A 27,231-nucleotide genomic window follows, 5' to 3' on the forward strand; every position below is an offset into this window, starting at 1 on the left:
GATCTGAGACTTTGATCCAGAGGCACAGGCCAGCCAACCAAGAGACTTTCTTGAACTTTTCCCAGTAGCGTGCATCAGCATTATTTTATCAATCTACTTACTGGCAAAATAAGAGACAAGGTTACTGGACAGTGAACTCTTCTGTGTGAAGAATACAATTCAGTTACTGCCAACAAAACTGCTTTGCTGAAAGTTTTAAGTTTTCAGAAGTTTTAAAGTTTCACACTTTGGTCAACTTTTCTCTTTTATATCCTGTTATAGTTTTGTTTCATTAAACTGATTAACATCTCTGAGTTAAAACTGGTAATTTTAAGCCATTTGCAAGCCATGATTTTTAAGCAAGCTGATTTTTATACTTACCATCAAAAGACTGTTCAAGTTAAATATTAAAAGCAATACAGAAATTCAGTGAGAATATCCACAACTAAGGCAAATCCTATTCAGTAACACCCAGCAGCATATTTTATTCCATAATCCCCACTATATCTAAAGTAGTAGTCTTCAGTATCATATTCCCCTTAGCCTCTTCCCTCCACTTCATACTCAAGAGAATTCTTCACAAATCTTAGCCCCAAATCGGTAAATATTCAGAGTTTACGGTCAAAGGCCAACTATTAAGGTAGTCAGTCATCCTGAATTCTAAATTATCCAATGCAAACACACAGAGGCAAGATGCTTAAAGATTTAATTTATTTATTACCTGTTCACAACAGAGGTAACTACCAATAAAAACCCAAAAGATATACAGTATTTTTACATGGTGTTTAGAAGTAATTAGAGTATCACGCGACAGTGTGTAAATCTAATGTTGCCAATTGCAAATCAATACATGTTAAAATCTCAGTGGAACAAACCCAAAAGCCTTAGAAGCAGTTTGAGAGCACAGGGCAGTACCCCTTAAATTTGCACAATGATTGAAGTAATTTACAGTTAATCTTCAGGAATATTGAGACAATGTTACAATCCAAGTTTCTGTACAGTTAGACTTAAAGAGATAACCAGAACAGTACTTCTAGTATATTTTAAACGAACTTGCCTAAGCTTTTTTTGCTGAGATGGTTACCAAATAGGCTGAAAGATTCTACACTGAAAACATGTTTTGCAACTTTTTTTTTCTGGCTTTTTTGGTTACTTATAATTTATTATATTGCAATGTGTAAATTCTAGAAATGAGCTGTTTCCATTATATATACTGTGTTTATACTTTATACAAATTAAAGCAAAAATGGTAGATTACTCAAGTGGTATAAATCTTACAGCATTTTGCTAGCAAAAAGTACATGCCGAAATCACAATAAGCAGTATTGGTACCCACAAATTATAGCTTTAATTTGTTTCCTTTTTAATTTGTATTCTACATAAATTACTACTGAAGGCTAATGTTTAAGTAGTAAATAAATTGGACAGTTGCAGATGAGGCAAAACCTGTTCACCCAACTGTGAAAGCTGATATTGTTTCAAAAAATCACAAATAATGCAAAACGAAAGATGTGTGATGCATGCAACAACTTAGGGAAAATTCATTGATCCCCACTGTTTGAAGAAAACTACTGCACTCCACCTTAAAATGCATCAGACTGATTTTAGTTATAATGAGACAATCCCAAGAGTCAGAATGAAATAAAGCATGTATTTTAAAGATTTAAGAGCTGTTATCAAAAATAAATTACATTTTTTCAAGTTAAAGAAACACTGCTACGAAGGCTGAGAGCCCAGGAGCCTTTCAATAGCTGCATTGATGTCTCCACCCGTTGCTATTAGTGCTTGCAAGTTTGCTTCACGGTTCAAAAAGCCCATTGCACTCAGCTGCTCCAGTTGTTGTTGGAATCTAACTTCTGGATTTTGTAACTGCTAAGAACAAAATTTTAAGCTATAAAACCATAATACATATTTGGCAAAGTACATGATTTAAGCATAGTTGGTCATGCAATTTTCCCTGTCTTTACTAAGATCAGCCTAAACCTTTTCAAGTTCCTGAAACTAGAATATGACAAGAGTTAAATTCCCTACTGAAATACATTCTATTTGAAGAGTATCTACACTTACATGACATTCTTGAACTACAGGAAAAGCTGCTTGTTTGATAAAAAGGGAGTACAATTAAATTTGGTAAATTTATATCCTAAGAATAATTTCTTATTATTAGCTACAGATACCGATTTTATGCATATTTTATTTAGATATTCATATTATATACTGTGTAATATATATGCATATATGTAGCTATACATACATACTATAGATAGGTAGATAATATACATATATACACACATATATACAGAAGATATATATAGATTTTTTTAAAGCAGTTCAATATAGCAATGTTGGACAGCAAGATTTTGATGATAGTGCTGCTGGCAATGGTGAATGTATTAGGCTTTCTTTGCTTGGTATAAAAATCAACTTGTTTAATGTTACAAGTATTTGTTGATTAAAGTTACCAGAACTCTAACTATTAGAAAGCTTCAGCATAAAGCAAACTGACAGCTTTTATAGATTGATCCTGTGCATATGTGGCAAAATTCTTCTAATTCAATTTAAAGGCATTTTTGAATTAGAACAATTATATGAAAATAACGTGCTGGACTAATACCAAGACGACAATTTTTGAAATCAATGAGAATTTAGATATTAAACAAAATTATTGCAGCTACTGCTAATTGTATTTTTGTTCCAATTCAACAATTTCATCCATGAAGAAATTACTATCAGTAATGGCTCCAAACATGTGGTTCCAAACCAGTACAAAGTAAAGACCTGACACTGAAGAAATTCACCTCACTGCTATCATCTCTGCCACCACCTGCTTCCCCTAAACACAACTAAGCAGAATTCTCCATCAGTAGCCTAGGACATGACGGCATAACAAGATGCACTGCAGCCTGGACGTGCAGGATGTCCATGAAGCATACAACAAATTCAGGCCCCAAAATAATGGAGTGTGGCTGTTCCAAAGCCTGGGACAGAGACTTAGTCACAGCTACAGAGTAACAACAATACAGACAAAAAGCACAGAGATGATGGTTTTCAGTAAGCTTAAGCTCTTCCCTGAGCTGACCTTTCATTTGTCAATGAACCTCACCACCTCAATTTGCATCTTTCCAGGCATTTTAGAAATTTAGGGGTATGAAGATGAGCGTATAAAAAAATATATCTGTTCAGAGGACACTTTTACTCAAATTTGATGTTTTTCAATTATTTGCTTGCACAGCTGCAACATCACTTTTAAGCCTCTTCTGCTTTCTTTTGGCCATAATTATTCTGAGCTCTTCTTTCAACTTTCAGACTCCTTTTTAGTGTTTTAAAGTGAAAAATGCAATAATAATTAAAAAAAAAGAATATAGTGATCTACATTACCTGAGTATTCGCACCAGCTAGTGCCTGCAACATCTGTTGGACAAACTGCTGGTGACTGGGTTCAGTAGATCCTGATGCTGGACTTGTATTTTCACTGGGAACAGAGCTAGATACAGTGGATCCTGTAGGAGCTCCCGTGCTTCCCAGTCCACCTAAACCAGGATTAAATCTGCACAAATGACAGAAAGAAATACCTTGAATAATAAGCACAAGCTTAATTATAATGTTTCTTCTGATCCTATACTTAATAACCAAGTAAAAATACTGCCAAATATAGAGTGGCTAACAATTTAAGTAACATACTAAGACAAAGACCATAGCCATCACTGTTTAAAAATGCACTACAGACAAAATCATGAAAAGATTCCAAAATAAGTTTAGTGAAACTAAAAAAACCAGTCTTTATATGCGATAAATCTCTACATGTAAAAAGAAGGAACAATACAGTGCAAGAGAGGAGTTCTTGTCTAAACTTGTAAGACCAATTCTCACCCGGGTATAAGTCCTGGTGCTTCTGTTGCTAGTGTCTGCAAGCCCTGCTGAATCTGTAGCAAAGCCTGCATTGCTCTAGGGTTTGACATAGCTGATAATGTGTCAGGATTCTGCATCTAAGAAAAGGAGAGAAACTTGTAACTGAATCATATACAGATGTTCAATGTTATTTTTTAATCACAGATGTTTTATAGAATCTGACATTCTTTCCAAAGTCGTTTTTCAACTTTAAATTTGAATATTTACATGAAATCCTTCAGGTATCTTATTATTTTTTTTGATAAAACTTTCATTGAAGGTCATCGATGAACTCTCTAGAGATGGATGATGCCTTTCAAATAAGGAATACACCAGGAAAAGTATTTTTCATTACTTCTAGCAGGCTATCACCTTTCAAACCCATAGGATTGTGTTTGTCCATCATCATTCTAGGGTTAGTCTCCTGTTTCACACTACTGGTGAGCAACAACACAGAATACAATGAAACTCAGCCAAAAGATATCTAATAAAAAGATTTATTTCCCTTTCCTAGCTAAATTCAGACCACAGCAGTAAGATCATGACAGCTTGTGCATGTGTCGATACTTGTAATGCCCTTGCCGACTACAGAAATATTAATACATACAGTACAAAACACACTAGCAAGCAAATGCATAGCATTAAAGAGCCCTCACTCTACTATGACTTCAACTAAGAGGTGACTTTCACATCCACAGACAATTTAAAAGGCAAATCCTTTTGATTTCTGAAATGTCCAGAAACCAGACTATTTTAGATAAAAATTTAAAACTACAGGCTTATGCTCACCTCTGCTTAGAGATGCCACCCACAAGTAAAAAGCTATTTGTTTCAGTCACAAGTGAGGCAGTCTTAGTAGGAAGAGGTAATTCAAACAGCAGATAGGCTGATTAATCTTAGCAGCCTTCACTTGGCAACTAGACCAAATTCCTTCTGCTGCAAAAACATTTTAGATTCACAAAGAACTGCACATATTACAGTCAAAATTCCTCTGGTCCAGAGCAGAATTGCAGTAAGTCTGTCTGGAATATGGGTGTGTAACAAGACTTAAACACAGCCATCTATTAGCACTCTCCATTCATCTCTTGGATTTTTATCTTCGTGATAGCCAAAAGTCAGAGAATAACTAAGCATATAGCTGGCAAAGTCTACCCAAGTCTTTAAAAACATTCTGTGTCCCCCAGAGTAAGCTGCTGCAATCACTCTAAGTAAACAATCTATAAATTGTGAATTACTGTCCAATATTCAGAGTTGTTTATACAGAAAATGGTGGCCCGATGACTTTCAGAACACTTAGGTGATCATATCTCTACTACTGTTACTAATTCCAGCTGTTGAGCAGCAATTCTCGTTAATACTCATAAAAGCTGCCAGTGGAGTACCTCACAGATGAGTTTTCCTAGTTTTGCAGGTAGTTGCCCATTATTGCAAAAGATGCGTTTCCATTATACTCAGAAACGTTTTATGGTTCCTGTCCCCCAGTCCCATCATATAATGCCAACAGGCAAGTGAGGAAGTATGAACTGCAATACCGTCAACATTCTGAGATCACAGATATTTTTTCAGTTTAGTTCATCCGCTAATGCTATTGATCATCTGACACAACATAGTGAGGACTGAGAAGCAGCTGTCTCTACACTGTAAACACGGTGTGGATACTGATGTAAAGAGAGAGCAAAGGAACAGAAATCATAGAATCATAGAAATGATTCCTGCTGTGTCTTCGCTAACTAGCATTTATTTGTGGATTTCAAAATACAAGCGTGGTATTACCTTCTCACATACCAAGTCATCACAAAGTAGTGACAATATGAAACATTACAACCATTCATGTAGTCAGAAGAAACTAGTTAAATTGTTCTAAACGCTGAACTTGCTACTGTAATTCATGAGTGTATTAATTTTACTCATAACACTGCCTGCCTGCAGTAAGATCTTAGCAATAAGCATTTATTTACTCCAATTTACAGGGACAAACTAACATGTGGCAAACTAACCTAGTGTCTAGAGCTAATGAGAATGTATGCAACAGTCTTTTAGTCAAATAAGAAAGGACAACAGCTTACTGAAAAAAAATCACCCACTGAGTTGTGACATTTATTATTAGCTAGTATCTCATCTTACTTGCTGAAGGAAAGTAGGAAGCTGTTGTCTCATTTGTTCCTGAAGCTGAGGATTTCCAGCAAATAAAGGATTATTCAACATCATCTACGGGACAAAAATGTTTAACGTTAAAGACCAAACAGTAGAAACAAGTGGGCTTTAAGACAATTACTTACCACATATGAATTATAGAGAGGATGATAATCATCTATGAAAATAACCTCACAGAAAAATCACTTTCTACTACTTTGACCAGAACTTGTTATAAACCACCAACATGAACACGATGTAGGGATGTATATTCTTCTTCTTTTTTTTTTTTTTTTTTAAAACCTTTTTAAGCGAAAATACTGCTGGATACTTGGCAGGACAACCTAACTTTATCACAAGACAATCCTTTTCTGCTCAGTGTCCACTACACATTTAAATGACACAGTTTCTTTGTAAACATCATCTGCAAAAAGTCAGGTATATTTTCCAAGTATTTCCAAGTATTCCTTAGATAAAGTTATTTCTGTTCTGTAAGTTCAGCATTTGACTTTGGATATTACTGCTCAAAGTAAAATTTGAAATCACTTCTGTACCATTCACAGAACAGCAGTATCTGTACTTTTATAGCAAGCAAGGGTCACAGGTAAGAAAATAAAACCAGAATAACACCTAAAACTGGCATCAACACCTCCCCCTTCACTTCTCTCAGACTAGTGCTGGTATTTATTTGCTAGCAGATCTATATACTGTAACTCCTTAATTTGTTTTATTTAACTGTCTCTTAAGCTAGGTCACAAGTTTAGGGCCGTACACAACATACACAAACTTATAAGTTACTTCAAAAGAATGCCTGGCAGATTTCAACTACAAATTGAAGAAACTCACTGCAACGGATTGTTAAAGGTAACCAGGTAATAATTTCATTGAGCTAGACACTGACACACTTCAAGAACTGTGCCATTCACTGCAGACAACTGCTGAATCATTTGGTCAATACATAACTATCACAGATTCAACTGGGAAAAAAAGGAAAAAAGAAACTTAAATGCACATGTTACTACATAAGATGCATTTACCTGTACTGCAAGATCAGGATTCTGGCTTAATGACTGCATCATGCTTCTCATATAGGGTGCAGACAACATGTTCTGCATCAGTTGTGGGTTTTCTGTTATCTGCTGTAATAAGCTCTGCATTCCTGGTGTGTTGAACATACCAGCTTAAATAAAAAAAAAGTACAAGGACACTTTGTAAACACCATATCAAATGAATTAGACTAATTAAAACCAGGATTCGACCACTTGTTTTCTACAAGTTTTAGTCACTGAAATGTAATTCCGTGTGGTTTTGCTTACACAGATGCATCCTAGAAACATGTTAAGAAAAAGGCTGCATCCAACAAGCAGTCCCACCAGGCATTTAAATTATTAGCTGTTTTCCTGTTTGTCTCCAAACAAGAAAAATACTATCACTCATCTAGAGATTCCCCACCTTCGTTATTTTAAGGCAATACCCATGTATTATCACTTTTAGTTTACTTTTCATGTTTGTTTTTGTACAGAGGACTTTGACACTAGTCAAATGTTCTACTAAAACAAACAGGAATAAAAACTTTGAATCCAAATCTTTCTAATAAAAGAATCATTCCACCAAATTCTGCAGTATTTGTAAATATATATAACTACAATAATAGACACACCTCCTAGTCCAGGTCCCAAATTTGGTATGGTTGAGCTCTGTCCCATACTGCCAGAGGTGCTATTTCCAACAGTACTACTGCCACCACTCTCACCGCTGGTGCTGGTATTTGTCGTGGAACTCTGAGAACTGGACTGAGGAGCCCAGGGATTTGGTAAAGGATCTCTATTTTCTGTACGAGATGGCTGACTGTCCCCTCCTGATGATGCATTGCTTACTAAAGAAGCAAATGGGTTACCTCCAAACTACAGAGGAAGGAAAAGCAAACGTATCATCTACAAAAGCCAACTGTTTAAAGTCCACTATAAATGGCAGGTTACCTTTCCAAATTTAAAACATGAAGATAAATGTTCATGGCTCTTGATTGGTTATACTCACCAACCTAAAGTAATTCATTGTAAGTACTCTTAAGACTCCAACATTAAAAAACACTAGCATCTCAAAAAAAATCCCATTTCTTTCAGAAAGCAGTGTTTCTACTACACTAGTATTTTGATTACAGCAAGACCGTCTCCTGTATAGCAGTTTCCAACTTCAAACCTTTTTCTCTTCCCATCTTAGGTTCCAACTTACTAAATAGGCCATTAAAATTTTCCTAGACCTCATAATTTTACAAGTCAAAGTAGTAAAGCAATTTAGACTTTTGTGGTAATTTAATATAGAAATTCATTAACTTTAAAATAGCTTCTTGGACCCACAAAACATTATCTGTATTTCTTCAGTTTCAGAAAGGCACAGAATTTGTGAACATCTTTCCTCTGAAGAGAGAAGATGCTACATTGTGAATTCAAGCTTATAGAAATGCTTTGCCAAGTACACACTTGAAAAGTTACATTGTTTATATTCTTTCATTTTGGAAAAATATTTTCCCTCAGAGGCATTTGTAATCTTTTCTCACCTGTTCCTGTGCTGCATTCAACATTGGCTCCTGAATATCTGTGTACATACGTCGCAAAGCATTGTATCCACCTGGTATACTTTCAAGGTTGCTCAAGGCTCGGTCTTGGTTTCGCATCATTTCCTGCATCATTGCAGGGTTTCTAGCAAGTTCTAGTGTCTAAGGAAGTGGAACGTTTAATCTGTATTAATAAGAAATCCATTCTAAAGTGAAAACGTCAGCATTTGGCAGTATCTCAGTTACTAATGTCTATTCTTGCTATGTCATTCAGTTACACAATAATGAAACATCATGAACTTACAAAGATCTTTCTACATACCTGTCGCATTATATCTGGATTATTCAGCATATGACTGATTTCCGGATTTCTCTGTATCAGTTGCTGCATTTGAGGGTTAGCCATAATTAACTGCCTCATCAGGTCAGGATTTGAAAGCATGCTCTGAACGAATGGGTTTTCCATTATCTGAACCATCATTTCTGGGTTGGACATAAGTTGCCGCTGCATCTGACTTTGCAACTCTGAAAAGTTTGATGTATTTAAACCCAGGCTACTCAGACCTGCCAAACCTCCAAGGCCACCTTTAGGGGAGGAAAAAATGTAATTGAACTTTCAGTTTCTGGTATACTTTTAAACACAACCATGGTTCTTTCTAAATGCAAAATACTTGAACATATCCCACACTTCAAAATAAACGCAACAGCCCATGAGCCTGATAGAGAGTCATCCACTTAATTTGCTTCTTTAAATAACAAGACACCTGAAAAATGATCGAATTGCATTGAAATATAACTTGTTTGAGGCCTTTGGAGTTTTCCCCTCTAACATATTCCAGTGCATTTGTAATAATCATTTCTCCATCTCCTCGTTTACGATACAACCAAGAGACCTCCTAATACGACACACATTCCCTATTCGAATTAAAAGTTGGGCTCTTCTTTTTACTGCTGCACCAAGAGCTAATAATGCTTTTCATTTTCTTCCTTTGCTGAGTCTGAACAGAAAATTCACATTTTTAGAAGATACTAGTCTAAAGAACTGTTTACACCTAAAAAGCACTTGCCTAACAGTTAGCTTTTTCAATTCTGGTTTGTTTAAAAAGCATGAGATGAAAAACCATGAATAAAAAAATTATTATTATAGAAATACACAGTATTTTAAAAATCAACAGACTGCAGCCTTTTTTCTTGAAAGTGAAGGTTGAAACTAACAAACAATGAATTTTAAATTTAGCAGGATTTTGCTGCTTCTGTTCCAGATCTTGGCTTCACGTAACAGATACAACTTCAACAACATCCTCTTCGTGCCAATAAAGATACACTTTTAAGGAGCAGGATGCACTGGAAAAGTTTTGTTACCCATAATGCCAGAATACAACATCAGTGAGACCTTACTACTGAAGGTGAAACAACCCTTGTCTACAGCCCCTTCTAAAACCCACATCATAGATATTTGTAATCTGTTTTTGTTTGTTTGTTGGTTTGGTTTTTTAAAGTCCTGTTTACTATAGAATAAAGCTTCAGTGACAATTATCTGAATCCAAGGGAAGATATCTACCATGATACCTAACAAAACGTTCTTACCTAAGCCAAAAGGGTTACTATTTGTCGAAGCTGTTGTTGAGGTACTACTGCTTGATGTTGATGTGGTAGCAGTAGTGCCAGTGGTATTTGTTTGTTGAGCTGTGTGGTCTTGTGATCTAAAAGAAATTTTAAAATAATAAGTTTAGCAAGGTTATTTAAATAATGTCATTAAATACAGGAACAGTGTCATCGTTCTTGAGAATCTTAAAATTTCACTTTGATAACTTCTCAGAAATCACAGACCTCTAGATGGCTTCCTATAATAAATTCTTCTCAGACATCAGCAACATCATCTGTTCTTCACAACAGTAGTTTCTAACATTATGAAAATGAATGGGCCTTTGCCCACCTGCAGCCATTACCACCTTCTTCTGCAATCCCCGGGACACTTAACAACATATTGCTTTCTCAGTCCTTACCTTCCTTTAGGAATCCTTGGCCTTATTCTACAATAACACTAGCCCTCAGACAGTACCAATTACATGCCTGGGGCTTAAAGAAATAAAGACTAGCAAAATCTAATTTATTCCATGTCACATATTTAATAGGATGCCTTACAAAATGTGAAATTCAATTAGCGTTTTATTTCATTACAAGACAAATATCAGAATCTCAATAAAATTTCAGACTAAGAACAGGGTAAAAACAGCTGCCCAATTCATATATTCATCACACCTGTCTATAGCAGAGGCATACGCCTAGGTGCTGCCATGGGATGAAAGAGATCATGGAACTGAGCTCATTTAAAGCTAACCTGCTATCTACTCAGAGAAAAGAGGCTAGTTCTAAGCACAAATCAGTTCCCCTATCTGGTTCAAACAATTTGATAAATACCTGTACTTATTATTAAAAATCAGAGTGTAAAATAACTCTGAGAAACTATTCACTCCAATCTCACACAAAGATAAGAGGATTACATTATGTTAAATTTTACAGTTCAGTTCATCTCAGTGCCTTTCTGGTACAATAAAATTCTATTCTTATTTCAATAAAGCAAAGACAAAACAAAAATCAAAAATAAAAAACCAACACCCCCCCCCCCCAAGTCTGATGGATGACTCAGGTCCAGAGGCCTCCCTAGAATATTTAAGAGCTCTGATTCCAGCTAAATGTCACATCTGATAGAACCCAAGGGGAAAATGAAATACTTTGCACATTTTGCAAGTCATCGACATTACAGTGTAAATACTCCACCTGCTAGTACATCCTGCTGATTTTGACCAGCATTCTTGTAAATGGCAAATAAAACCTAGCATGCTGACTCATGAATGTTTCAGCTGACATGGGACCTAATAACCTCATTCAAGTTCCTATTGATATTCCAATTATGAAGGAAAATTAATTTGAGTCCACAAGATCTAACAGTTGTCCTATAACTTAAGTCCATAATCATTCCTATGAATTCAGTTTTGCCTGTTTTAATTTGCACTCTAATAATAGACTTCTGGGTCCATCAAAACACACACACAATCTGCTGAATGAAAACCCATTCTAGAGGGAACCTTTGAGATACAAGCTAATGATCTGGGAAAGGGAATACCTGAATACTTGGCTTCGACATAAGGTGGGTGAAATTCTGGGCTCCTGAGAAAAACAAGCATTACCAGCAACCGCCACCTTTTAACACAAGACTACTTCCATCAGCCGAGCAGCTGTAACTTCAGTGATGAAGATCATAAACTGCAAAATTGGTTACACTGAATATGAACTTTCTAATGAAGCTATTTGGTTTCCTTTGTTCAAGAAAACACACAAATCTTTTCTCTGTAAGCAAAAGGTAAAAAAAAAATCTTCCTTCATTCTTCAACTGAGAAGCTATTTTGAGAAACAAATCTACTTCTCCACGTAACTGTCAAGAGATCTCAAAGCAGGAGAGAAAATTGGACAAGACTCAAAACTTCATTTCAGTGTGCTTCTGTTTTGAAATTGGGGGTATATACTCTCAAGATAGTGCTTTAGGTCTGAAGTCTTTCAGCCTCAAGCCTTTGACTGAAAATCCTTTAAAGCACACATCTTTTAAACCTGCTTTACCATTATGTTTCCTCTTGTCAGGACCTAAAATGGTGTTTGCTTGTAACAGTTGCATTCAGAACTTCAGTGCATCTTCACTACCCATTGCTAATCACTGCTACTTTGAAACTGTATTGGCCAAATTAGAAGACTATACTGGAAGCCTGAATTATTCAAAAAAAAAAAAAAGAAAAGAAAAGATGTGTTTTGTAAACACTAGCACTTCGTAATAAAATGTCCCTAACCAATCCTGGTTGATAAATATATATGAGGGTTCCTACTTGAAAGCTACACATGCAATATTGTTTACAAGAGAAAAGATGATCTTTTTGAGATCTATTTTTGGAAGAGAACTTTTGTTTGTTCAGTTACATGGCATCAACAGTAGCAGTAACAGTTGAGAGAAAGGTATATGGCATGTGTAAAAGGGTTTGAAGCAATTCAGTTCTGATACTTGTGGCTGAAAATCGGCACTTGCCAGGCCACACAGACAAGTGTAAGGGTCTTGCTTTGGAGTACAGCAAAAATCCAAGTATTTCAGTAAGAAGAAGAAAGAGAAAGTATAACATCATCCTGAACTATCTGAAAGAGGATTTTCACTGTGCTGGCAATTCAAGGAATCCTGGTTTCACTGACTATGGGCTCATGAAACCTCTCAAATGAAACCTCTTATGAAACCACACTCAAGAGTTCAGTTAAAAAAAAAGTCACAACAACATTAGAATACTAGTTCAGGTACATGGAGCACAAAATTACAGTATTAGCTGATACTGTATACAAAATTGGGATGGTCATGAGACCTTAATTTCAGACACTGCTTTTGACAGGTGCCTGAATGTAACGGTAATGTTTGTGACCTGGTGAAGCCTACAAAGCATAAGCTTTCTCCTTACTAGTTTCACGCTCCTTCCTCCAACATCTGATCTTTTCCCACAGATGATCCTCGCTACAGACAAGGGAGACTTAAGTAGAACAGAAGCAAAAACACTTTCAGGCTAGCACAGTGAGCATGCTATTAACTCTGAGAGCTAGATTCAAATGAGGGTTACATTACCCTACCTGCCAAAAGAATTTTCAGTCAACTCTTTTCCTTCAGGGCATTTCACAAGAAATAATGTGCAGATGGCATAGCTCAACTTGATGCATCTTTCTCACCATCATTTAGAAGTAGTCTCACCAAAACAAAACATCTCAAGCAAAGTCTGTCTGCTCATCCAGATAAATTAGTTCCATTAAAGTAGCTCTCTCTCAAGAATTTTCTTTACTTGTTTTTACCAAAGTAGTAAGAATTCACCACATTTTTAAGTGTGAAAAGGAAAAGTGCACAACAGACACTTATGGTCAGTTAAAGCTGATATCTAAGAGAACTACAGAGCAAAAACACAGCCAACACTTGGCAAAGTTGAAAAAGTTACCAATGTTAAAAAACAAAAACAAGAGACTCCAATTTAGAAACACGAATCCAATCAAAACACAAGGCAAGCCTAAGAAAAGAGCACTGTAACTTCACACTTATTTTGCACCAACTGTGCTAAAAAGCTGACTCAGTGGTTTAGTCAGATCTAGTTTTGCCACACAGAAAGCTGTCTCATCAAAAATTAAGAATATTTTTACGTCTTAAAGGTAAATAGAAGACTGTTTATCAATAAGTAGTTACCTGTTTTGTGTTTTGATAACCAGGTGAACAGTGAGTCCATCATGAATCCCATGCTGAGTCAAAGTATCTTGATCTTTTAAAATTTTTCCAGCAAATATCAATACAAGCTGATCGGTGTGGGACTTGAAACGCTTAGAGATTTCCTCCTTAAACTAAACAAACAAAAAAATGTACTGTTACATAACTGAATACCAAACTGCTAAATTTCTTAGTAATTTAAAGGACAAGCTACTTTGTTCAAGTTTATTGTACTAATGCACTTGTTCTGCATCTTCTGCTTCACACATTTAAGAAACACTTCCTTAAGTTCACTCAACCTTTTTTTCCAAAGATGGGCAATCACGTCATTCCTCTTCCATGTAACAAAGATGAAAGTGTTTCACAGTTAGTGTTTCACAGACTGCTATTTATATAGCTGACAATAACAAAAAATCTGATTCCACTTAAAAGACACTCCATTGTGGCTTCAAACAGGCACACATCCATGACAATGTATACTAGTATATGTACTACTGATACGTACCATGCATATGCCTATAGGTAGTTTTATATAATCACGTCTACAATTACATAGCAGCATACATAAACTAATATATACTTACACGATTTTCTTTAGATACATGTATTTGCTGACAGACTGAGGATGCAAAGTCACAACAGAATGAATCTGTCTACACTTTTGCTGGAATTAACCGAAGAAGTACCCTCTCAGACAGTTTTGCTGCCTTCCACAAACCAAAACCAGCACACTTTTCCGCACAGGCAAAAGATACTTCTCAGGTGACAATGCTTTCTCGTTGTTGAATGACATAGCTACATGAAATAGAGTTCCAGCCCAGGCCATGGTGAATGACCATATACTTCAGCTGACCTGGAACCTCATCAACACCACTGAACATGGAAACCTGCTGTATGCCTTCCTGCCTTCTTAACCAGTAATAACCATGTCATGCTTTGACTGAGTTCTGACTGAGATTTTATTTTTCTACAGAAAAGCACTCTCAGAGAAAGAAAAATCACAAAAAGTAAAGTGGGAAATATCCAGGAAAAACATTAAGGCAAGACTCCATTATAGCAAAGCCTGGCAAATTCTTAAACAAGACTAGTCAGTAGACTAATTATTTTAAAGGTATCCTAGGCAGTTAGGAAGACCTCCGCAAGGTCACCCTATTGAACATTTTAAAATTAAACTGATCATACTGCTTGAAATGAAAAATTCCAAGCATTCTAGGAATTCTCAATTCTTTAGAAAATCCAAATATTAATCTTGCAATGAGATACAAATTGCATTTTATAATTGGTAGGACTGGAAAAAAAAATCCACAGCATTATACTTTGAAGGAGAGTTTCTAACTGAAGGGGCTTATTGTACAGGAAGAGGAAAAAACAGATGCAAAAAAAGAAAAAGGCTGAGACACAATAGAGATAAAAGGCCTCTGTATACGGATAGGAGATAGTCCTTGGTTATTTAAGTCTGCTCACACAGAGTTAATTCTGGTTCTTATGGAAAGAACTTTTAAATCAGATTTCATGCTGGTAATATTTAGACCTGCAAGTATTCCAGAAAATTCCAGTCCACTCCTTCCCAACTGGGTCACTTACCTGACCCATTACTGACATGTTTATCTATCTAGCCTGTTCTCAGAGGCCCCCAGCGACAGGCTCTGCTGTCTTTCTTCCAAGAAACCTACTCCACTGCTTTACTCTCCTGTTTCTTCATTGTCCTGCCCACCACAGCCAATGCAAACAGATTGTTCTTCTAAGAACCTTTCCTTGAGGGCAGTGTTTTCTAATCCAATAATTCTCTCCACTCTGAATTTTCAAATCTGGTCATATTGTATGGGTAAGACTCAAAAGTGGTCACAATATTCCACATGCATTCTTATCCACCCTTGCTAGGATAACAGGATGAACTCCATGCCTTGCATACTGTATTTCCATTTGTAAGAAAAAGAAACCCATATATGAAAATAACAGTGCTGACTATTTAACAGGTATAAACTCTAGGCCCTTTTCTGCAGAGCAATGACTTAGGCAGTTGCTTCCTATTCTGCTTTCTTTTGGTTAATTAGTCCTGAGAGCACACATTCCAGAGCAACATAAAAACAGCAGAAATACTCACAGTTTGGTACACAGCTAATGCAGAAGAATAAAGATATTATGCCAGACCAAAAAGTAACGTCATTACCTAAACCCATTTACTATCATATGTTCACAAGATGCTGTAACAGGGAGACCCCCAACTTAACCGCCACCAGAAAGCTGATGCTGTAGTATAAACGGTATTTATATTACTTTACCTTAAACCAAGCCCCATCGCCTGTTTCTAGCAGCAGCTATTTACCCACGAGGTCAAGGAAACAAGATGCCTTTTGTAGACCATAACCACATGGTGTCTAATATTACTGGTATATAGGCATCAAAGGCTATGCACTTCCTTTTCCCTACTACCATGTGAAGCTGATTAGATGACCTGCAAAAACATTACTGTAAGACATGAATGCAAAAGCCTGCGTACCAGGACCACAAAGGAACCTCTACAGCAATGTATGTGCATGATCAAAAATCACAAGGGATCACTTTCCAGCCAGGATAACGCATCTATCATGAGTACTGAGCGAATTTCAGTTAACTGAGGCCTACTGACATTAACAGCCTAATAACTGCGGGTGGGCGGGGGAGGGGGGGGGGGGGGGGGGAGTGTTCAAGGCCAGGCTGGATGGGGCTTTGGGCAGCCTGGTCTGGTGGGAGGTGTCCCTGCCCATGGCAGGGGCTTGGAACTGGGTGATCCATAAGGTCCCTTCCCACCCAAACCACTCTGTGATGATGCACATAGCTACTGTTTGAGCTGTGAAATAAAGTCAGGGAGGATGGAACAGAGAACTTTCTCCCACCCCCTGTGGGCAAGCAACTCTCACTGCTACAAGACCAATCCCCCACCATAAAGGTGGAAACACAAAAGTTTCTTTCAATTCAGACAGTGTAGGGACAAGAAAAATGGCTGGCAATTGCTTTATTCCCACAGATCCTGCCTGCGCAGTTTTGATAGGACTCCTCACCACTCTAACATGCAACGAATAATTTGGCAGATATTGTGCTACAGCACTATGGTAGTGAAAGACCATAGGAGTAAACTCTGGAAGCTCCCAGATGTGACCAGCAAAGGCAACTCTGTCAATTTCATTTTCCCTGGGGTCAATCCAGTATGTACCACCTCAGTATCTCAAATTAAACATACACAACCAACAGAAAAGGGAGTAAAGGAAATGAGATGATGATGAGACATACTTAGGCAGATATAAGAAAATAAACTTTGGGATTTATTACACTTTCTATTTGTACAATTGAACTAAGTAATACTATCAGTAAGCTACAGTTATTGCTTTAAAATACTTTGTCACCTGGGAAAAGCAAGAGTGGAGCAGTCCAAAGTCTCATCAGCTGGCAAGAAGCAATGAGTGTTTGAGTGCAGTTCTACAGTGCTGACTTCCTTTTCATCAGCATGTCGCACTGCAAACAATGGCTTCAGCCAACTCGATTTACTGTTCAAAAATTCAGTTCAAAACAAAGTTTTCCTTCACTATAATATTAGGCATAAATAATGACTCACCATACCTAATACCTAGCATGCTCACAGAAACTAGCTCATTGTGCAGCAAATACAACAGAAAGTAACAAATACAATAAAAATAAGGTAAAAAGTGACATCAACTTTAGACAACATTGTTAGAGGAACAGTAGAAAGAAACAGTGAACAGACTGAAACACAAGACTAACATCAAGACAGAGCCCTGGCTTTCCCAAGGAGGGAAAAAAAAAAAAAAAACAACAGAAAGCCTTCTTAACTAGAGTGAATTGACTGAAGGTCACACACTCGTCAAAATACAGCAACTTGTAGATTTGACATGAATTAGAGCAGATCTAAAGCTAGTCATGTTGCAGCACCTGGTCTGTGTTACTGTTTTACCTTGTTTCTATTATTTTTTCTTTAAAGGACAAGAGCAATATGATTTTTTACATTTAGAGGATTAAACTTTTTTTTTTTTATAAGCAGCACTCCTTGTTTACAGTCTCAATTTCTATACCTAATATCGTTCAAGTCACACTACTTTCAGTAAAATTCAGCCCAGTGCTCAGCTAACAAAACTCTGCTCTTTTGTTCCACGCTCTCACAGAAACAGACTCCACAAGTCACGTTAGGCCTTCTGTTACACCTCTCAGCTTGACTGCCCCCCTCAAGGTTTTTTCAACATTCAGGTGAACACCACTCTGTTGACGTCCAGCCCTGAACCAGCATGAAAATAATCCAACTTGCATAATTCCTACATGAACTAGTTATAGTAAATATTTTTTCACTGAACAAAGCCCATGCATCTGAATACACAGGAACTACAACAGCTGACTAAAAGAGACTGTTCTGCACAGTCACTTTGCAGAGCACATCCATACTTTACACTTTAACCTACTAACCTCCCATCATCTGACAAGTTTGTCTAGGAAGGTCCCCTTAAAAATTAGTATTCCAGGCAAAGTAAAGACCAAAAATGCAAACCGTATTTTGATGTGTTACTACATTATGATTCAAAAGCTTTCTGCTGACTCACTCTCTGCCATCAAAAACAGCAACAATGGAGCTACCCACTCCCTCCAGAAAACACTGTGTAAAAACTATAAAAGGAAGAAAACAGATCAATGGAAAAAAAATTCAAATCCTCTCAACCTTGACTTAATGCAACATATTGAAAAATTAAATTACAGTAACAGTCTGAAAGAGGCCTCAGGGAACTAACATCCAATTACCGCTGAAAACCCATGTATAAGAGGCTCCAGAAAACTGCAACTGCTTTGAAAATACTAAGCTACAACTTTATCTGGATAACAATAAAAAAGCAAAAGTTGCACTCTTCCCAAACCAAACTGTTCTGAGCTTGTTAACGGGTAACAAGGAAGAAAAGGTTTGCATCTACACGGCAGAACTGCAATTTAGACTCCCAGCAGTCCCTCAAATAACAGCCCTGTTATATACAGATTGCTTTTTGTACAACAGAATTAGTGGCTACACGTACACCGAACCCATGATGAGGAGCCAGAAGAACCAAATACACTCACGGCAATGCAGCTGCTGATAGCCACGGTCTCCTGTCCTGATGAATCATATCTGGTGATCTTATGACTGTGAATGAAAGGGTATTGACGAAAAGGGAGTTTTCATTGCAGGACTCTTGGACACTATACCGGAAGGGGGACAAGTATTCGTGGTTACGGACAGCAAAGCACATTTGGCAGAGCCCGCTGCTTGTAGCGGACAAAGCAGAGCTGGAAAGTGCACCCAAAATCGCACTTCTACACAACTCTTTTCTGTCTGTTGTGACTTGATAGAAAGTTACTATCTGCCCATGCCCTCGTCAATTACATGTGTTAGTTTCACAATCAAATTATTGCCTCAAATTCTTCCACCAAATCAAACTGACAAAAAAGTCATTCTGAGGAACAAATTCAGATTCTTGACAAGTTTACAAGCCAAACAAGTCCAGAAAGGAAAACCGGGGCAGCGCAATCTAGTGGAAATACCCAGGACTCATGTTAGAGCCAGTTCTCTCTCTTCCAGGCAATCCTCAGCAAGCCACTCTGTTTCTTTGTGCAATGACTTCAGATAAATGATCAGCAGCACCTGCCATCTCCACAAAAGAGCTCTGCAACCTACTGATGGAAGCCATGGTACTTTCAGCAGAACAAAACTGTTCTCTAGCAAGTCAGTGAGACTGGAAAAGGGCGTAAAAGGACTACAGATAAACTGCGATTCGTACAGTAGAGCTGCTTTTTGAGAGCTTACCCTATAGTTCCTTTTTTTTTTACAAGGGACAGCTTAAGATGTCTTACTTTTCAACTTCACTGCAAAGAGCTCAGGCAACTTTTTTTTTCCTGAGGAAAAACTGCCGTGTGAGTTACTGCCAGTAGAATCATTACTCATTCGACCACACAGGTAAATATCTTTAAATTATTTGACTTAAGCACGCTTTAAATTTAATATGATACAGAACATAAAACATGAGTGAATGACAGACATGATGGCTAAGTCTGTCAGGCATAAGGAGCTATTAACCCCATCAGCATCAAGAAGTCTAAAACCAGTTTTTTTCTCCACGTAACCATGTAATCCCCAATTCTCAAAATTTTGACCAAACCTTACTCCCACTGGTAGTGACCTTCCTACATCGCTGTCCTGGTTCCAGTTAGGACAGAGTTAATTTTTCCTCCTAGTAGCTGGTAGGGTGCTATGTTTTGGATTAGGATGAGAAGAGCGCTGATAACATGCTGATGTTTTAATTGTTGCAGAGCAGTGTTTACACCAGGCCAAGGACTTTTCGGCTTCTCGCTCTGTCCTGCCAGCGGGCAGGCTGGGGGTGCAGCAGGAGCTGGGAGGGGACAGACCCAGGACAGCTGACCCAAACTGGCCAAAGGGCTATTCCATACCATCTGATGTCATGCTAAACAATATATAGGGGTGGCTGGCCGGGGTGGGGGGCCGGCTGCTCAGGGATAGGCTGGGCATCGGTCAGCGGGTGGTGAGCAATTGCATTGTGCATCACTTGTTTTCTTACACATTATTATTATTAATACTATTATCATTATCACTATTATTATTATTATTATATTCCTGTCTTAATAAACTGTCTTTATCTCAACTCACCGGCTTCACTTTCCCGTTTCTCTCCCCCATCCCAGAGAGGGAGGGGGGAGGGTGAGCGAACAGCTGTATGGTGTTTAGCTGCCAGCCGGGTTAAACCACAACAATCGCCAAGGTTTATAGTCACTACATTCAGATGCTGACTGGGCTCTGAAATATATAGAACATCTTACGATGTTACCTCTACAACAGGTATTAATTAATCCATTAAGATTTTCTCTGGTTTTGACAATTTCAAACAGTACACAGGAGAATCTTTTACAACTCCATGCTCCCTACTCCAAAGCAAAGGATGACTGATGACTGCAGAACAAACCCACAGAAAACCACAGGAGGAAGGCCAGCACTATTTGACATGGATAGCTTAAAAATAAAATTATCAAAATGAAATGTATTCTGCATAAAGGTATCTGCACACAAAATACTTCATAGTATTCTGCCAATCATTTATCAGAAAACACTTGCTAAGTATCATAAATGAAAGTCAGAAACACCAGTTAACTAAGTCAACTGTCAGGAAAGACAACATACCTTCTTCTTAAGGTTTCTGTTCTACCAAATAGCAGCAGTATCGGATTTACATGGCAAGGCTGAGTTAGGTGGGAGGGCTGCAGGGGTGGCCTCTGTGAGCAGAGCCCAGCAGCTAAACCATGTCAGGTCAAAGCCAGCTCCAGCCAGCTCCAAAAGGGACCTGCTGCCGGCCAGAGCTGAGCCAGGGAGCAATGCTGGTTGGGCCTCTCGGAAAGCAGACTGAAGAAAGGGAAAAAAAATCTGCCATGCAACAGCAGCTGGGAGAGAAGAGTGAGAAAATGTGTAAGGAACAGCCCTGCAGCCCCCAAGGTCAGTGCAGCAGGAGGGCAGGAGGTGCTCCAGGTAGGCAGCAGCAGTTCCCCTGCAGCCTGTGCAGGGAGAGGCCCCTGGTGGAGCAGGCTGTCCCCCTGCAGCCCATGGGTCCCACACGGAGCAGATCTCCACGCTGCAGCCCGTGGAGGAGCCCCCGGAGGAGCAGGTGGAGGTGGCCTGGAGGAGGCTGCGGCCCATGGAGAGCCCCCGAAGGAGCAGGCCCTGGGCCGGAGCTGCAGCCTGTGGAGAGGAGCCCATGCAGGAGCAGGGGGTCTGGGGGGAGCTGCCGCCCACCCGTGGGGGACCCGTGCTGGAGCAGTTTGCTCCTGGGGGATGGGCCCCCTGGTACGGAGCCGTGTGGGAGCAGTTCTTGAAGAGCTGCTGCCTGGGCAGCCCCCGCAGGCTCAGTTCGGGAAGGACGGCATCCCGTGGGAGGGACCCCACATGGAGCAGGGGCAGGGAGTGACCTTGAAGGAGCAGCAGAGACAAAGCATCAGGGACTGACCGCAGCCCCCATTCCCGGTTACCCTGCAAAACTCAGGGGGAGGAGGTAGAAGAGGGTGGGTGGAGGGGGAAGGTGTTTTTAGTTTGCTCCTAGTTCTCACTGCTCTGTGCAACTGGCAATACGCTATCTTCCCTGAGCCAAGTCTGCTTTGACACAACAGTAATTGGTCAGTGATGTGGGTTGAGATAAGCACAGGGACAAGTTGTGGGTTTTTTTTCATTGTGCTTTCTTCCCCTGTCCTGCTGAGGTGGGAGAGTGAGAGCACACGTGGTGGGACATGGCAGCCCACCACAGCAGCCTGACATTGTTCTAAACCAACTTTAATCACATTTCCAAACTCGGAGGGGTAGGAAAAACAAGTCAGAAACAAACTCAGAGAATGGTTTGGATTGGAAGGGACCTTAAAGATCATGAATAATCAGTATATGGAAAAGTTCACAGAGTCACACAGACACATCAATAACATGTTTCAATGGAGCAAGACACAAAACAATGGAAAGGACAACGCTTCAGCTTTGGTGCTGAACAATTTATATACTCAAGTGTCTTGAATGACAACAGAAATCTAGATCACGATACTGTGAAAGAACAGTATATAACATATGTGGTATCTTCTTCTGGTTGCACCATTCAGTAACCCCTGACTACAAAGACAGAACTGGATTACGTTGCAAGAACGGAGATTAAGCTGTGCTTATGAAAGAAAACATTGTATCAAATGTTAAAAGCTTATGTAAGTTGGGAAAGATGTTCCACTACCCAATTACACAATGCTCCCCTTAACACATTTACACCTGTGTGATCTTTGTAAGCAGAACATGGCCAATTTGAGACTCTGAGTAGCAGCAGGCACAGATCTGAAATACTGGATTTATGTATCTCATGTTTCGACCATAAATTTTACCTAAGTTTTAATCACAGAATACAACTTTGTGAGATCTCCACTTGTCCAGAAGCAGACTCCCAACAGGATGTATACATTAACACATATAATTCAGGACAGTTTTTTGTTTGTTTTTTAATTTATAGCTGAGTGTAGAGCAGAGAGCACAACATTTGTGTTCAATTAGTTTTAAAAAAACCACAAGCTGATAAACATGCTACTATTGAAAACTGTATTCTGCCCATCTTCCCATCTTGCAGTCTGCATACACATTAGTGGATAGCAATTCTGAACCAATCGTAATAATAAAACCTCGAACAAGGTTCGATGCACATTTCACCACTTAGCATTCCAAGTAGTCCAACGCAAATCTCAGCAAGCTTTTGCTCTTCTAATATTGCCCTGTGGTGAAGAGAGAGTAAACAATGAAGTCAAATTGTTTTTCATATACCTAGTTCCAACACCGCATCACTCAAACCACTGAAGTCATTCGCATTAGCATGTGAGCAGTCCATAATGTGACTACGCCTTCTCTTTGTATATGTGCTTTAACAAAACACACTGTTAAATCAACTCTGCTAAGCAAAGAACTGTAAAGATTTTATTGCCGTGAACTCACAAAATAAACCAAAGGAGAAAAAAAAAAAAAGAGGACAAACAGTTTTACTGAGCTCAAGTGAATGGGAACTCAAAGTCATCAGGCTCACAAGTATTCATTTTCACCTACATAACAGAAATCTTGGCGCAAAGCACTCTATAGGCCTGCAAATTCATTATCATACACAGTCAAGAAAGGAAATATTCGGTCCTTGTCTTTACACTGAGCAAACGTGCTCAGCACTAATAGTTACAGAAGGAAAAAAAAACAGAGACAGATGTGTGGCACTTGCAATTAACTAACCTCCTAGAGCAGCTTTGCACTTGAAAGTTATTTTTCGTTCTAAACTGCTTACTGTCTGTTGTGGATGCACAATACAGGATCAGCAATGGCAATTCCTGTGTTCCTGAGGTCTTCCAACATGGGAAAAATCCTCCCTGACTTAGAACAGTTGCAAATCTGGTTTAGATTGAGTTGAGCACACACTATTCAAGTTTGCAGACAATACTAAGTTAGGAGGAGCTGTTGACTCCCTTGAGGGTAGAAAGGCCATAAAGAGACCTTGAGAGATCAGAGCGCTGAGCATCACCAACCACATGAAATTTAACAAAAGCAAATTCTAGACTCTGCACCTGGGATGCAGCTATCCTAGATATACATATAGGACTGCGGACAAACACCTGAAGTACGGGCCTGCAGGGAGGGACGTAGGCTTCTGATTCATGGTTTAACTCAATATGAGTCAACAATGTGTGCTGGTGGCCCTGAGGGCCAACCACATCTTGAGGTACAGTAAGCACAGTATGGCTACTCCATGAAAATAAGCAATTGTTCCACTATACTCAGCACTGGTGCCACCTCACCTCAAGTAGTGTGTGCAGTTTGGGGCTCCATGACATAAAAAGGATATTAAACTATTAGAGGTGTCCAAAGGAAAGCAACAAAGATGGTAAAGGGTTGAGAGGTCGTGACTTTAGGGAAGCAGCTGAGAATACTTGATGTGTTCAGCTTGCAGAAGGCAGAGGGGTGACCCCCCTATTGCTGCCTACAGCTTCACAAGGGGGAGCAGAGATGGAGACGCTAGCCTCTTCTCTCTGACAGGATACAAGGGAAAGGCTTAAAGTTGCTCCAAGCTGGGTGTTAGGAAAAGGTTCTTCACCGAGAGGGTGCTTGGGTGCTGTAACAGGCTCCCCAGGGCAGTGGTCACAGCACCGAGCCTGCAGGAGTTCAAGAAGCCTTTGAACAATGCTCTTAGATACATGGCTTAACTCTTAGGATGCCCTGTGTGGAGCCAGGAGTTGGACTTGGTGATTCTCAGAGGCCCCTCCCTTCCAACCGAGGATATTGTGTAGCACCAAGTTTGGCCCCAATAACTCTAAGTATTTATCTCAAAAAAAAAAAAAAAGGAGTTTTATTGTTTTATCCTGGCAGTGGTCTAAAAGTAGCCAACAAATAACTCGCAAAGTCATAATGTCAGCTATAGAAATATGCCACTGAATAGCTTTTATTTTGCTGTATGAGTTTAGCACTTTTTTTTCTTCCTCTTGCAAATATGGTAGACCTAGATGGCCCATCCGTAACAACAAACAAACACCGATCCCAGGCACATTTGAACAGATGTTCAACTTGTTCTGTATCTGAGACTAACCTGTTTTCAGGGCTGACTCTAGACGCATCGCGCTTACTGCTGACGCTTATTATTAACAACAGTCTATGATTACGGTTTAAGAAAAACAGCACGATACTCCTCACTAGTGGGCAGTGCACTTTTCAGTGCTGGTTGGGGCACCGTCTAGGACTCACAGCAAACAGTGGACCCCCACGGACAATCCTATTTCATGGGAACAAAGACATAACTGTGAATCTAATCTGTGTATCTGACAGAGCTGCCGTACAATGTTTAGTTTAAGACATGTTGACAACGAGGATGTTTCAAGCAGCATGTTCTGTCAATCACTTGAAAACGTACATCTGTTTTCTGTAAGAATTTATGTTCTCGCTAGCTTGTCTAACTATTTCAGTTTTTGAGACAATTGCCCTCCACAGAAACCTAGCACCCCAACTGGCATTCACATTTGAAACAATCTTGTCAAAGACATCCTACAAAATTCACACCTTAAGTAAATGTATTTATACTTCCTGAAATACCCAAATACGCACAATCAGACTATTTTCCAGGACAAACACGATCCTTTAGTTGGATCCAGCATACGAATCTTTAAAAAAAAATGTAAAGAACTTTACAGCAACTGCATTAATGCTGCTCACACATGCAGTGAGAAGAGAGAAACAAAGTACCTTTTTCAGGCTGAGATTTCTGGGAAAGCTGTGGACAACATCAAAAGCAAACACAGCCATTTTACCTTTGGGAGAAACGCCTAGATTAAGCTTGCGGATGGAGTGGCAGATAGCATGCAGCGCTGCGGTTGCCAGAAGACCAGTGAAGACAAGAGAGAAACACCTCTGGCAGCAGGAGTGAAGGCCCCAATAAAATTTGCGTTTGGGATTCTTACAAGCCAAATGCTGACAGGAGGAGAAAAAAAAAAACAACCTACAACAGAATCGAGGAAAAAAACTTCAAAGAAAAAAAACATCACTTTGTCTCTTTACAGCAACTAGGTGGAGCGAAAGTCTGATATTCAGCCAAGGTGTTGGCACTAAACTTTATGCTCGGCAGTGTTTAGTTCATCTTTTGTTTTGCCCCGATAACCACACAGTGTCTATTGGCTCATCCATACGGAACAATATCAAGCACTTTATCTAGACATCGGTGGCATTCTCACACACGTTAACGGTTTTTGGATTGCTGTTACCAACTACACACAAGAAAAATAACGTTCAAAGGCAGTTCAGGGTACATTTCAAACAAACCCTATAGAAAATGAAAGCAGCTCTAAATCGCCTTCAGGGAGCTTCACGTTTTGGAGCGTTTTAGCGTAGCAACGCCCACCTCCTTCACAAGCAGAAGACCCTATCTTTACAGACACCTGCCTTGCACTCTGACTGCAGCTCTTCTAAGATCGGTAGCCTCCTAACCCGAGCACATGAAATGGCAAGCAATAGCCGCATGGAAAACCTCCAAGGAAAACAGCAGCATGGCAGGAAACAGCGTCGATGATTCAGCAGGTGTCACCGCTCCTGCTGTGCCAAAGGCACCGAGGGGCCCGGGGTTTCGCAAGAAGCCCAGGGAGACCCTGGCGCTTCAGCTACCGGGCGGCACGGCCGGGCAAAGCCCCGAGCCGGGCCCCAGCACGCCTGCACCCCGTGAGGCCAGACTTCCCCAAAACGCCAGGCAGCGAGCCGCAGATCGCGACAGCGGCCGACACGGAGGCGGCTCCGCGCGGCTCGCAGCTCCGCGGGGCAGCGCTCGCTGACAGAACCGGCCGCGGCCCCGGCGCTGAGGGGAGGCGGAGGAGGAGGAGGGGGACGAAGGAGGACGAAGCCCTCGCCCCCGGCCCGGCCCGCCCCGGCCCGGCCGCGGCCCCTGACCTGCCGCACGCTGCTGGTCTCGGCCACGGCGAACTCCTCCTTCTCCTTGGGGGTCTTCACCGTCACCTTGATGATCCGCGGCTCGGCGGGCCCCTGCCCCTGCCCGGGGGAGCCCGGGGGGCTGCGGCGCCCCCCGGGGCTCTCGGCGCTCTCTGACATGTCGGCCGGGGCCGGGTGCCCGCGCGCGGCTGTGACGGAACCAGACGGAACCTGCCGGGACCTGCCGGGACCACCGGAGCCTGACCGAAGCCTCCGCCCCGCTCGGCTCCGCTCCGCTCCCTCAGCGGCGGGCGGAAACACCCGGCTCGGCCGCCGCGCGCGCTGATGACGTCGCGCACCGGGGAAGTTACTAGAAAGGGGAGCCGGCTGCCCGGGGCGGGGCGGTGCTCTGTCAGTGCGCATGCGTGGGAGGGGGGG

At 40.1% G+C, this 27,231-nt stretch overlaps 1 protein-coding gene across 4 annotated transcripts; it reads right to left on the bottom strand.

Moving 5' to 3' along the window:
• Positions 1-673: 673 nt before the first annotated feature.
• UBQLN1 (ubiquilin 1) lies at positions 674-27,231 on the bottom strand. Of its 4 annotated transcripts, none has more exons than XM_080572992.1 (11): positions 26,815-27,231; positions 13,809-13,960; positions 10,142-10,257; positions 8,877-9,139; positions 8,558-8,716; positions 7,661-7,904; positions 7,038-7,180; positions 5,992-6,075; positions 3,850-3,965; positions 3,358-3,526; positions 674-1,848 (listed from the first exon to the last, which is right to left on the bottom strand). In XM_080572992.1, exons 1-11 carry the CDS (start codon positions 27,214-27,216, stop codon positions 1,696-1,698), a joined length of 2,001 nt encoding a protein of 666 aa, XP_080429118.1. In that variant the 5' UTR covers positions 27,217-27,231; the 3' UTR covers positions 674-1,695. The 4 variants fall into 4 exon arrangements, with proteins under 4 accessions (XP_080429118.1, XP_080429117.1, XP_080429120.1 ...); XM_080572991.1 differs by having other exon boundaries at positions 674-1,851; XM_080572994.1 differs by lacking the exon at positions 8,558-8,716.

Source organism: Anser brachyrhynchus (genome assembly GCF_964034855.1).
Source record: "Anser brachyrhynchus genome assembly, chromosome: Z".
Lineage (NCBI taxonomy): Eukaryota > Metazoa > Chordata > Aves > Anseriformes > Anatidae > Anser > Anser brachyrhynchus.